General features: G+C 38.3%; 1 protein-coding gene across 1 annotated transcript in view; it reads right to left on the minus strand.

The window, feature by feature from the left end:
* Window positions 1-14,721, minus strand: part of LOC145403139 (putative neural-cadherin 2) — a 180,275-nt gene that overhangs the window by 107,931 nt on the left and 57,623 nt on the right. Inside the window, exon 9 of the mRNA XM_080274964.1 lies at window positions 2,545-2,700. Within this exon, the coding sequence (XP_080131090.1) occupies window positions 2,545-2,700 (156 nt within the window). The remainder of the gene's footprint in view (window positions 1-2,544; window positions 2,701-14,721) is intronic.

Here is a 14,721-nt window from a genome sequence, read left to right on the forward strand (position 1 = left end):
GATTGCTCCTCGTACGTTAGATTTGGGGAGACTTTTAGATCGGGTAGAGTAGAAAATAGTATAAAATTAACGGAAGAATATGGGAATGACAATTGGTTACTCTTATAAAGAAACGAAAACAGGTTGAAGTTCAAAGATTTTACGAAAAATATTTCTAAGAATGATATGTAAATTTTTATTCTGCTACGGATAACAGGACTAAATTAGGCATTGTCACTACATATTATCTTTGAGCGTTGAAGATATGTTGGAGAGAATATCTAGAGGAGGAAATTGAGAATATTTTTAATGCTTTCACTGAACTGAAATTCCCTCCCTACTTTATCATGAAGGCTAGGAAGAAGGTTGAAAATAACCATACAAGAAAAGAAAGAAGAGTGAAATGTGAAAAGAGGATCATATTACCTAATACCTCAGTAGCTAGTAATGTCTCTCCACTGCTGAATAAGGTTGGTATCATGTGTTGTGAGAATAGGTTCAGTAATAATGGGCAATCTACTGAAAGAAAAAAAAAAAAGTAGACAGGATGTACGCCAGGCAGGAGTTTACAGTGTACCTTGTTCAGGATGTAACAGAATATATATTGAAGATATATTCCGAGGTTTAGAGAAACGAGTGACGGAACACAAAATGTAATATGACATGAAGTGTTTCAATAGGAATAATGCGACTGTGAAACACAGGTTTGACACAGGCCATAATGACAATTGGAAAGATTTTAAAATGATTAAATAATTTATGTAGACAGTACCATGAAACCTAGATGTTATGAGTCCGCCCTTATTGCAAATGTATGTAATATCAGCCAAAATAATAGATTCTTCACGTTAGCGAAGCCATTGGCATACCTCTTAACGAGAAGACAGCCAGGTTAGCCAGGTTGTGAAAGATTGTTTACTTGTTGTGTTTAGGGCACCAGCCAGGCTGGGGACTATGAAGTGGAGCGTTGTCCACTGATGTTATTCCTGAAGAAGCTCTGGTGGGCGAAGCTTTGAAATAAACTGGATCCTGTACTCTGCATTTGTCCTTTCTCCGTGTATATTGTTGCAGTCTTAGCTGCTTTCTACACAATTGCTTGTTTGTCTTTCAGATTTCCTTTGGTTGATCGAACTGGGTTTATATTGTGTTTGGTTGGCCCATATATGATTATAATGGACTTGTAGAATCCGTGTCGGTGGTTAACATCAGCCAGTCTTTGCAGTTCTTTTGCTTGCTCAGTCCACCACTTATTCACCTTGTCACGCAGTTTTCTCATGATTTCACTCCTGAGACTGAAATTCAGCTTTGGGGGTTATGGAGCTACGATGAGCCAGCCAATTTTTCTGTGCTCTATTCTTCATTGCAAGAAGGCCACGTATTCCCTCAGCATAGCGGAGAGAGGAGAAGCCAAGGGTTTCTTCTGCAGTGCTTTGGATCAGTGTCTTAATGTTCAACCACTCTGCGTATAGGTTGGTTGCATTGTTGTTTGGAAGTGGTGGGCATTGAGAGGGCTTGCCTGCAATAGTGCTGCGGAAGTGTTACAAGTTGCCACATCCATTAAACTACTGCAGTTTAGTTTCTTGGTGGATGGTCTGCGGGGCATTACACACACACACACACACACACACACACACACACACACACACACACACACACACAGATGAATAAACCGATCAAACAAAAATAAGGGCTTTAGTCATATTGAACATATCATCATCATCATCATCATTTATATTCAGCTTTATTTCCATTCAGGGAGACTAGGTGAGATACTGGATGCATGGGAGAAAATGTACACAATAAAATTCCCAGTAAAACAGCCCACACAGTCATTTACACATCATCTATGCCTTCTAAATACTGGCTTCACTAATTTCGTAATTTTATATTTTTCTTCTTAGATTTCCACACATACTCGAAATAACCTATCCATATTTATTCTAGAAGTCCATATACCTACTCATCTACTGCCCGACAGTTCGACACTTTCTATTTATACACCTACTTATCTACTGCTCGACTCCCAGTTTAGCGGTTTTCATACTGTAACCTTTATAGCAATGAGTCGAAGGTTACAACTGGCAAGGGCTGAGTCATGTTCTCTTTCCATTAAGTAAAAGCACGGTTTTTGCGACATCGAGCTAATAAAGTTACATGCTATTTGAGATAATGTCCTGTCCATACATATTCCGTAATACTTCATAATGACTACACCACAGATCACCAGGTGGTGAACAGACAAGGAAAGTAAGCTCCCAAACATTCCCACGGATTACGACAGGCAACCGTCGATTTTATATCCGGGTACCTATTTTCAGTTCTAGGTACGAACAGGCTAGGGCAAAGGAGACCGCGCCTAAAGGTCTCGTAGTCGAGCCGAGAATCGAACCCGGGAACTCTCGCTTGCGAGGCGAGTGTGCTACCGTTACACGATCGTCCACCCCTAGCACCAGGCGTCTGATTTCTGGCTTTATATTACGGTTCTGAGTCGTAACCGGTGCCTTGGGTTACACGAAGCCATTAAGTCTATGGATGTATTATAATTATAGCATCTTCTGCACTCACCATATCAGTAACCTGGACTCTGAAGCGGAACCCTCTCCTGTGGTGCGGGTTCTCGTAGTCAAGGGGTTCAGTGGTTCTCAGGTCACCCCCAGGAGCACCCACATCGCGGGCCCTTACACGGAACAGCTGCCAACCATGTCCGCTGCCCGGCACTATCTGTAAGGGACCGGCGTAGTATTAACACTCTCAGCTCTGTAAGGTATTTTTAATTTTGTGTTTCCTAATGCCAGATGATATTATTTTGCCTTGAGGGGGTTGTGGGTGCTGGAGAAGGACGCCTTCATGTGGTGCCATGGATGTAATTGGAACTGCCTGGTTATACAAACGTTTTTTATTTCCCTATCCCCCGAAAGGAGGAGGATGGACTCAAAAAGAAATAAGGGCAACTTAAGCCTGCACTCTACCAGGCTTCGGATGAGGCTGAGCAACAACAACAACAACAACAATAACAACAGCTTTGGGTACACTTATCGTCACAAACGACTTAATTCCTTCGCGAGGAAAGCTTTTGTGCTAAGCTAAATAAAAGCGTTTGATGATGGCAAAGATATGGTAGAATTTCGTCATAAAAGGACATGATCAACATTTGCTGTACGGTGGCGGCTCTTTGACATCACACACACACACACACACACACACCGAGCCAGCACGGCCAGTGGCATTACCTAAATTAGTATCTTTATATGAGTCAAGCTCTGTATCAGGTTAGACTAAATGGTTTTCTATTATAAAAAAAAAAAATAAATAAGAAGAAGTTTAAGCAAGACTTGTTCAAACAGAAAAGAGAACCAAGTAGCGAAAGAATGTGCTCAATCAGCTGATTGTTTGTTTAGACTACAACTGCCCCAGGGAATGTAAGTACTCTGTGCTTTTAGTATTGCAAAATGGCCACATACTTTAGTAAAGCAAATTTGGAAAAGAAAAGGGATAAAGGTAGAAAGCAGGATGATGATTTCTACCAAGAACTGGTTGAAATGGAGACCCAAAATAAACTGGTGGAGCGTGTACACAGACTGGAGATGGCTTTTCAGAATGAGATTGATGAAATAAAGAAGCAGATGCACTTGCAAAAAGAAGAAATAGAAAAACTAGAAAGGGAGGTCAACAAGAAAGACACAACCATAGATGAACTAACAGTGAAAATGAGTACACTTAGGAGGAAAATGAGTGAAATGGCAAGTACAGTAGTCAACCACGAGAGTATTATGGAGGAGTTAAAAAATGATATAGAGAATTAGGCAAGTAAGCAGTCTGATAGACCAGAGCAGTGATATTGAGGAGAAGATAACACAGGTGAATGAAGCTGTGCAAAGCTACAAAAATGATGTGGAAACCACGTATGCTGAAATCGTGAAAGTAAAGAAAGACTTAGAAAAAATGGTGGAAGAAAAAAGCATTAAAGAGGAAGTGAAAAGAATAATCCAAAAAAATCCAAAGTCAGAGATTCGGTAGATATCAACAAATCAATAGTAATCACTGGTATAGAAGAGGAAGAAGTAAAACATAAGATATCAAGAGACAAAAAGGAGCTGGCAAATGTAATGAGCTTATTGAAAGAAGTATCAGAGGAAATCTGTAGTAAAGACATAGAGGAACACAAAAGGTTAGGGAAATACGAGAAAAGCAAGTCAAGACCTCTAAAAATAACCTTCCAGAGTGTAAACACCGTGGAGGAGATACTAAAAAATGCAAAGAATCTTATGGATAAAGAGAAGTTCACAAATGCATGGATAAAAAGATGCCTACCACAATAGGAACTGGAATTGCTGAAAGAGAAGAGGGAGGAAGCAAAAACAAAAAATGAGGGAAGATCAGAAGAGGAGAATACATTTTTTTTTACAAAGTAATAGGATTGCAGGTACGAAAATGGTACATAAACAGGAGGGAATAAAAAGGAGGAAGGTAGTAGAACAATGTCATGACAAGTATATAAACAAGATGATTAAATTGATGTACTCAAATGTGGATGGAATGGTAACTAAATTATTAGAGATGAATGATTATGTCAGAGAAAATAAACCACATATAATATGCCTAACTGAAACAAAATTAACACCAAGGATATCAAATGACATACTAAATTTAGAGGAATATAATATATGGAGAAGAGATAGGAACTTAAAAAAAGGAGGAGGAATTATATTATTAACTAAGAAAAATCTAAAAGTCAAAGAAATAGAACTAGGTATACCCTCACAAGTAGAACTGATTGCAGTAGAGATCAATACATCTGAAGGGAAAGTAATTGTAGCCAATTTGTACATGCCACCCAGATCAAACACATGGGAAAGAGACGAATATGAGGACCTGGCAGAGAGTACAATTCAGAGTTTAAGAGCATTGCTACATAAAATGGAAGAGAAATCGGAAAGAATTATACTAACTGGAGATTTTAATACATATATAAATTGGAATACTCTAGATATAATAAGCCAAGAAAGCTGTTGGGACCAAAAGCTCCTGGATCTCGTGCAAGAGTTTTTCCTAACGCAACATGTGAGGGAAACCACCAGAAAAAGAGGACTCGATGTACCCTCAATGCTAGATCTCATATTTACTAGGCAAGAAAATTATATTGACAGTTTAATATATCACCCTCCACTCGGCAAAAGCGACCATGCAGTACTAAATTGCAACTTCAGGATAGCATATGACATAGTTAACAGCAATGAAAGTTACAAAGAGAACCTAAACTATAAAAAGGGAAATTATCATGACCTAAAGAAGTATTTCTTAGAAACTGATTGGGAAAATGAGCTTAGAGGACAAGATTTAAATGCTGTACCGGCATATAAACATTTCTGTGAATTTTATGAAATAGGGGTCCAGAAATACATCCCACAGCACAAAGAAGCAGAAAAGAAAATAAAGAATTGGTTCAATACAGAATGTAAAAAATCAAAAGAAAGAAGGGATTTGTTGTGGAATAGATACAGAAGACAATAGTGAAAGGGCATATAATAATTACAAACAGGCAAGAAACGATTATACAAGAATAAGGAGGGAAGCCCAGTTTGAGGAGGATATCATAAATAAAAGTAGTGATCAACCGAAGCTATTTTACAGCTACATCAGAAGCAAAACCAAAGTAAAAGATAAAATACAATCCATTACTGACGAGGGAATCACCTATACACAAGAGAAGGATATTTGTGAAGCACTAAATAAGAATTTCCAATCAGTTTTTACAGAAGAAAAAAATTTTGAGAGGGACTATGTGGAACATGCATGCCCACACATACTACCAGATATACAAATATCAGAAAAAGTAATATAGGAGGAGCTAAGTAAATTAGACAGAGGATAAGCAAATGGTCCTGATGAAATTTCATGTTGGGTGCTACGAGAATGTGCAAAGGAGTTAAGTAAACCATTATTTTTTATTTTCAAGAAATCCTTGAGTCAAGGTAAACTACCTGATATTTGGAAGAAAGCAAACATTGTCCCCTTACTCAAGAAAGGGAATAGACTACCGACCAGCATCACTGACCAGTGTTGTAAGCAAGGTATTGCTTGGGTAAATCATCTAGAAGAACACAATATGATAACAGAAAGACAATTTGGTTTCAGAAAAGGAAAATCATGTGTTACTAATCTGTTGAGCTACTATGACAGAATAACAGACACAATACAGGAAAGAGAAGGATAAGTGGACAATATCTATTTAGATTTCAAGAAAGCATTTGACACAGTACCACACCAAAGACTTTTATGGAAACTGTACCATCAAGGAGGAATTCGAGGCAAACTGTTTTGTTGGATGCAAGATTTTCTCATAAAACGAGAAATGAGAACAGTACTAAGGGGAAATTACTCATCATGGAAAGAAGTGACTAGTGGAGTACCACAGGGCTCAGTGCTGGCACCAATCATGTTTTTAGTGTATATAAATGATATAGACAGTAACACTGGAAATGAGAGCTATCTAAATATGTTTGCAGATGATGCAAAAATACAAAGGAGAATTACTTACACAGACTCTTGTAAAAAGCTACAAGAAGACTTAAATAAACTTCATGAATGGAGTAATACATGGCAAATGGAATTCAATGTGGACAAGTGTCATGTAATCAAGTTTGGTAAAAATGGAAAAAAACCTGATTGGGATTATACGTTAAGAAATAAAACCTTACACACATCAGAAAGAGAGAAGGACCCTGGTGTGATTATCAATAAGACTATCTCCGGCTGACCACATCAGTGAAAAGGTACGGAACATGTATACACTGCTTGCAAATACGAGAATAGCATTCACATACATAAATGAAGACATGCTAAGAAGGATAATAACATCATTCATCAGACCAACCCTGGAGTATGCATCAGTAGTCTGGAGTCCTCATCTCAAAAAACACATAGACAAGATTGAAAAAGTTCAAAGGGCCGCTACAAGATGGGTACCAAGCTTAAGGGATCTAAGCTACGAAGAAAGACTAAATAAACTGAATCTACCAACAGTACAGGAAAGAAGGAAAAGAGGTGACATGATAATACTATATAAATGCATATCAGGGAAGGAGAAAATAAACATAAATGATTACTTAACCTATGGGGAAGCATCAGCAAGAGGACACTGCAAAAAACTGCATAAGAAGAGAGGTGATAAAGACGTAAGGAAATTCAGTTTCCCAAACAGAGCAATTGATCAGTGGAATGCACTACCGAATGAAATAGTGTGTGCCAAAACAATTCACAAATTTAAGGATATGTACGATAAATATGGTTTAAGACACGGGACAGTACGAGCTTGACTCATTCCTGTAAACATACAATTAGGTAAGAACAATGAAGGTATGAACACTGAACCGACATACATAAATATCCTCTTCCATGCTAAATATCAACGTACAGTTGTTTCCAAAATAAGAAAAAAAAAAAAAAAAAAAAAAGATTAGCTTACCATGTTTAGAAAATAATGTAGTCGAGGCACAGCCACTTAGGAGCCTCTTAATTCCTTTACTGTGAGAATTACTTATTTGTTATCATAAGCGTTATCTCCAGACGACTTTATTAAGCTTACTGGGCACTTGTCGATCTAGAGTATGTAGAGATCGGTATAATAATCCTTTCAATACACTACGTTTACACTAACCTGGACAAATAATGCCATTTCTCCATCCTGAAATATGAACAGTAGCAATAAATGAACACTTAAATATGGTGCTAGTCACGAACAAATGCTATGGAAAGAATGTACAGCCTTAGCAACGTCATTTTCCACCTCTGTCTTATGTGTAAAAAGCTGGAAAAGGACAAAAATCTGGGCCAAATTAGAGTAAAAATAGCATAAAGATGATTCCCGAGCTGAAATGAGTCGTTTGGTTGCAGAGGAATAAAAGAGAAAAAAATATCCTGGGGCTGGAGGGGATTAAACCCGCGATAAACCGAGCTGCATTAAGTAAGATGGAGTACCGGGTATATAACTGGAGGGGGATGAGTTGGAGGGAACCCTGATAACGGAGAAATGGTATGGAGGCGGTTCGTTTGTGGCCACCTCATTCGGGGCCATGGCGTCTAGCTACAGGCAGACAGAAGTAGAATTAAGTGGCAGTGCTCAAGAATCAAAGAGAGAATGAAGTTACAAGGGATAATGGAACGAGAGAGGCTGGGGGGATGTGAATGAGAGATGAGTAGGAATATATGAGTGGCCGGGGGTGAGAGTGCGGCCGCAAAAATTGCTAGGTACAACAGAAAATGGAAGCAGAGCACGAGGCAGTAAACATGTGAATCGCAGTATTAGGGATCTATTTCATCTTAATCCCTTGACTAGGAAGGATATTTTTCTTTTTCTCATTGTATTAATTCAGGTGGTTTTCATTGCCTTAGGAGAGGTATTTCGAGCTGGAAGGGTTAAATATTGCACTTATTAACCCCTCCACTAGTATGGTGTTCTAAGTCATCTGGAGGCAGCAAGAATAAACTAAACTAATATGTTATCGTAGTGAAGGTTTGGTTGTAAAGTGTCTGGTGGATGTTTGGTAGATGTGAAGTAGTGATGTTTACAGTGAGGTCAAACTAATGTAGCTGTGAAGCATTTAACAACTGTGTATGTGAAAATGAAGGCATACCAGACAATTCCATACACGGCTTAAGCTAGAAAAGTGTAATTTGTGAGGACAGAAGGATATACAGGCAATTTCAAACACAACATCAGCTCAAAAAAAAAAGGTAATTGGAAAGTGTTTGGCAGAAGTATATGTAAAGATGACAGTCGTATTATATAAAGATGAAAGAATATAGAAGAGATTTCGTACACAACTTCTAAAAAAGTGTAATTACAAAGCGTCAGGCAGGTGTACGAGGAAAGACAAAAGACATATAAGCATTCTAATACTTAATTTAATCCCATCAGCATAATGAGGTCTTTCTTCACTTTGTTCTAGCCAGCGCGCAAAGATTTAATGAAGGTTTAGAGGGTCGTCTCGAAATAGTAAAGTTATCTGCAGCTTCCTCTTAACCCTCGTTGGCCAGCGGGTTCGCTTAAGCATAAAAAATAATTGAGTGATAGCAAGATAACAGAGGAGGGACCGTTTGCATAATGAAGACACTGAGTTGAATGTAAAATTTGTCTGTCTGTTTATCTATGTCTGTCTGTCTGTTGGTGTATCTATCTATCTATTTATATCTATCGATCTAGCTATCTGTCTGTCTGTCTGTCTACCTATGTTATTCTATCTATGTATCTATCTGTCTGTCTACCTATCTGTCTGTGTCTACTGATCTATCTATCATCTATCTATCTGTCTATCCGTCTGCTTGTCTATCTTTATCTGTCTGTCTGTCTGTGTCTGTCTACTTCTCAGTCAATCAATCAATCAGTCTGTCTGTCTATGCCTATCCATCTAAATCTGTCTATCTATCTGTCTATCTGTCTGTCTGTCTCTCTGCTTACCTACCTATCTATTTATCTATCTATATATATGTATATAATGTACATAGCCAGACGCCTTAATCCCATGAGGGATGGCCACAAACAAATTGTCTCCTTGTCGCCTTGTCCTCTGCCATTTAATTGTTCTTCCACCAACTTACAAACTCCTTATTATCAGGGTGGGGAAAAAGCTTGTCATAAATTATTTATGACAAGACAGTGATTTAAATCAGTCATAAATGTCATAAATTTATAATGTCCCAAATTTCCAAAAATATGTATCAAATTGTGTACATTTGAAAAGCTATGAAAATTTACCAGTATATAAAGCTGTATTTCATGCTGTCCCACAATACCATAGCTACATTCAAATGTTAGATGAAGACAAATAAAATATTTTGGTTTGCTTCTACTTGGCCAAGAATTCTATACTCTGTGACAGACATAAATGAAACAAAACCATACAGTCATACATGCATAAGTTATAATGGCTGCTAGATAAAATTAAATATTATTTCTGATTTGATTGAATAGTGATAAAAAATTATGTATTTTTTGTACCGTAAAGCACCCTAACTTCGGACATTTTTTATGTGTTATACTGAATAACTCTGTGTAAAATGGTGCAATTTTATCCCTGTTGGTGTCATGTGGTAGCCAGGGACAGTACCTACTGAATCCATATAATAAAAAAATTAGCCACCCTAAACTCGTTTTTTTTGTGTGTGTGTGTGTGTGTCCGAAGCTAGGAACAAATTTCCTAACTTCGGACAGCTCTTCCAAACTTCGGACATCCATGTATTTGCCCTTTAAACATGAGAATGGTTAATAGCACCTATCTCTGGACACACTGTCCAAACATCGGACACTTAAAAAAAAAAAAAATAAATAAAAATATTGGCCACTCGTGGCCCAGTTATACATATGTAAAGAGAAATATCCAAAAATATCTTCTTTTCTGAGCTCATAATTGAGATCACATTAAGGTGCATCATATCACATTGTAGTGAGGTATTCTGGCCATAAATATAACGAAGAACTCTTCAGAAACTTTTTCAGGCGAAAAAATTATACAAAAATGCATTGCATATATTCCAAAGTGTAAGGGGAACTGACCTCTTATTCCTAAACAAAACTTCACTTAATTATTAAGTAGCTACCACACTGACTCAACAAATGCACACTGAAATAACATAGTATAATGTTAAACACTTCTTACTGGTTCTGATGACAACCACACACCCACTAACACGCACAGAAATCAACAGACACACGCACACACAGGCACATGTTATGAAGGCACCATGGAACGTATTAACGAGCTACACACACTAGAGCTGAGTGCAAGAAGGGCCAATGTCAAAAATTGCTCATATGGAGATAAGGGCACCAGGGAGCTTGTAAAATAAAGGTCTTTCAGTGCTACAAAGGCCAATGTCGCCAGAGTCTTAAGGAGGATGCTATAACACAACTAGAAGACGGACCACGGAAACTTGCGCCTAAAAAGCTGAAGGACCTGACTGATCTTCCTCTGATTTCTGCTGGAAGTAGACATTTCTACAGGAGCTTGCAGGCAGCAGATAGTGTAGATGATGATTATTTAGTTGATGACACCAGAGTGTAATTTCTCATTAGTCTTTATACACCGAAAAATGATTGTCTTAAAATTTTTGGAGATCTGGCTAATGTTTCAAATCAGGAAAGATTTTTATGAAAAAAAAAAAAAAAAAAAAAAAAAATATATATATATATATATATATAGAATTTTCAAATTTTTGTTTATAAACAATGGAAATATTACTTACGATAAGGAAATTACACTTAGGTAAATTATTCAGTTAAAAACACGTAACAATAATTTTATTTAAAAAATATGCAAATTATTATCGAATAAGAAAAAATTCTCATAGGAAAATATTCTTTACATATATTTATTTTTTTTTTCACAATGCAATGCAGCTTTTGGTTACTGAAAAGACACTATGTGATTGCTACTTGGCTTAAACAACAATGAAAAAAATACTTTTATGTCTATTCTTCTTAGCTGAATTTTAGTGAAGCCTGCAAACTTTTAAATGAGTTTTCCTCAAAACCTCATTTTTTGACATTGGCCCTTCTTGCACTCAGCCCTAACTTTGGTCTTATATACACACACACATACATACATACATACATACACACAGACATACACACACACATACATACACACTGTTACGGAACAGAGAAAGATAACGTACACTTTAAGTGAGAATACTAAGAGTCACTACTGTCCCGTAAAGTTCCAGGTTCAAAACAAAAGAGTTAGGTAAAATTACAAGTTAAAGTTTAATGCTCAAACTAACAACAAAACATTTAGGACTCATAAGGATAATGTAATGGCAAAAAACAGGTTAAATATATGGTTAACTGCAATAGCCTCTATTAACACGAAATTAGCATGAGTAAATTTATCTAAGTCAGCCCTGATAAAATGAGATACACTGGGTAATGCTTGTTCTTTCTACGATCTGGTGTGGCGATGACATAGTTGACATCACTGAGTTTCTTCTCCACGAAATAAGGACCACTAAACTTGGCTTGAAGAGGTTGCCCATGCACCGGTAGCAGAATCAACACCTGATCTCCTGGCTGAAAGTGGCGTAACCTGGACTTCTTATCATACCAAGTCTTCATCTTCTCCTGAGCAGCTCCTAAATTCTCTCGCGCCAGTTGTAAAGCAGTGGACAGCCGTTCTTTGAACTTCATCACATACTCCAGCAGGTTGACGTCATCTTCCTCCGACAGCCAGCATTCCTTGAGTAGCTTAAGGGGTCCTCTTACTTCATGGCCAAACAGTAGTTCAAAAGGTGAGAAGCCCAGTGATTCATTTGGAGATTCTCTTGCGGCAAACACAACGAATGGAAGACCTTTATCCCAGTCTTTCTGATGTTCCAAACAGTATTTCTTGAGCATCGATTTGAGTGTTTGATGATATCTCTCCAACGCTCCTTGGGTCTGGGGATGGTAAGCTGAAGGCGTGATCTGGGTGATGCCCAACTCTTTCAGAGACTGCTTGAAAACATTTGACATGAAATTACTTCCCCGGTCTGACTGTACCTCCTTGGGCAGACCAAACTTTGTGAAGAACCCTAGCATTTCCTTAACCACGTTCTTTGCTGAGATATTTCTAAGTGGAATGGCTTCAGGATAACGAGTAGCCATATCAATCAGGGTCAACACATAAGAAAATCCTGAAGAAGTCTTAGGAAGAGGGCCCACAATATCCACCAACACACGGGTGAAAGGCGCCTCAAAAGGAGGAATGGGAACTAGAGGTGCAACCTTTTGGTCTGATTACACTTCCCCACAACTTGACAGGTGTGACAAGACTTACAATACCAGGAAACATCCCTGAAGATACCTGGCCAGTAGAAGTGTTTCAAAATGCGTGCCACAGTCTTCCTCACTCCAAGGTGTCCTGCCAAACTGGTATCATGAGCCACTCGAATGATATCCTGCCTACAAACACGAGGGATGACAACTTGATGTACAACCTCCCATTCACAGTCGGCTGATGCTGTTGGGGGTCTCCACTTCCTCATAAGTACTCCTGACTTTACATAATAACAAGTAGAAGCACCGGCTGACTCTTCCTCACTGCAAGCAGAGTTAGCTAGACCTTTCAACTCAGGGTCAGCAACTTGCAACTCAACCAACTCTTGACGAGACAAATTATCAACACTACGGGGTACTACCTCATCTGGTGAGTGGTCCAAATTAGCAAGAAAAGTGTCAGCTAGGATAACATCATCATCATCATTATCCTCTAAATCACCAGTAACTTTAGACTTAGCCCTAGTGACAGCACATGCAGGGAACACATCAGGGACATCACAATCCTGGGACGCAGCCACTGGCTCACTAGACAACTGAGGAGCTGGACACACTTGACTTCCACCAATATCATTTCCAAGTAAGAAAGTTACACCTGACATTGGGAGTGTCTCAACCAACCCAACCATAACGGAACCATTAACAAAACCAGACTCTAAATTCACTCTGCACAGAGGGACAGAGAAGTAATTATTCCCTACACCTTGTAAGATTACAGTTTCATCAGAGGAATTAACATTAGAGCCTAGAACACTGGTCAGCATAAGGGATTGGCAAGCACCTGTATCACGATATATTTTAACTGATTTCCTGTCATTACTGTCCAGAGGACTGACAAAACCATCAGACAGGAAATTAGCACATGAACTCTTGAGAGTGTCACCCACGTTACTGCTCAAAAGAGGAGCTCCATCATGAGAATTTAAGTTACCCCTCAAAGCAGGTTCAGTTAACTCAGTTAAAGAATTCTGGGAACTCTCAAGAGTGGACACTAGACCAATTGACTGAATATTTCAAGACTCCTTTTTGTTCACATCACGCTGTCTCCTGAAACATCTCTCCGTAGTATGACCAAGCTTACTACAATAAGTACATTTACGTTTCTGAAATCTAGAGGTGAAGCTGGTATTTACTTCCTGAGAAACATCATCCTTATTCTCTTTCTTGTTACCTGTACTCTGAGTAGAGGCAACGCACTTACTCTCAGCTTTCCTTTTTCCTCCAGAATATCTCTTGTGAGTGAGAACATATTCATCAGCTAAAACTGCAGCATCAGACAAATTATCTATTCTTCTCTCATCAAGATATAGGCTTACATCCTTAATAATACACCTTTTGAAGTCCTCCAGCAAAATCATCTGCTTAAATTTACCAAAATCAGAATCCACATTCTTAGAATTTAACCACTGCTCTAACAGATCTTCTTTGATTTTTGCATACTCAACATGGGATTGCTTATCTTGCTTGTAAGTTGTCCTAAATTTTACTCTATAGGCTTCAGGAACAAGCTCATAGGCCTTAAGAATCAAGCTCTTAACTACATCATAATTATCAGATTGATCCTGAGGCAAAGATGCATAAGTTACTTGAGCTTTACCGGTGAGAACAGTTTGAAGGAGTACTGGCCAATACTTTTTAGGCCAATTAAAACCTGTAGCTACCCTCTCAAACAACTGAAAATACTTTGTTAAATCAGATTCATTAAAAGAAGGGACAAGTTTAACATTTTTAGCCACATCAAAATCATCAGAGCTAGATGATCCAGTTCCACCTTGTTTTATGCGATACTCATGGTCTGCCTGAATCCTAGCAATTTCAACTTGTGCCTCAGCCTCCTTAGAATGGGCCTGAAATTCCGCCTCCTTAGCCTGAGACTCAGCCTCCTTAGCACGTGCTTGAAATTCAGCCTCCTTAACACGAGACTCCGCCTCCTA

This window comes from Coenobita brevimanus, chromosome 60 (assembly GCF_032717465.1).
Source record: "Coenobita brevimanus isolate Jiangsu-jjx chromosome 60, ASM3271746v2, whole genome shotgun sequence".
Classification (NCBI taxonomy): domain Eukaryota; kingdom Metazoa; phylum Arthropoda; class Malacostraca; order Decapoda; family Coenobitidae; genus Coenobita; species Coenobita brevimanus.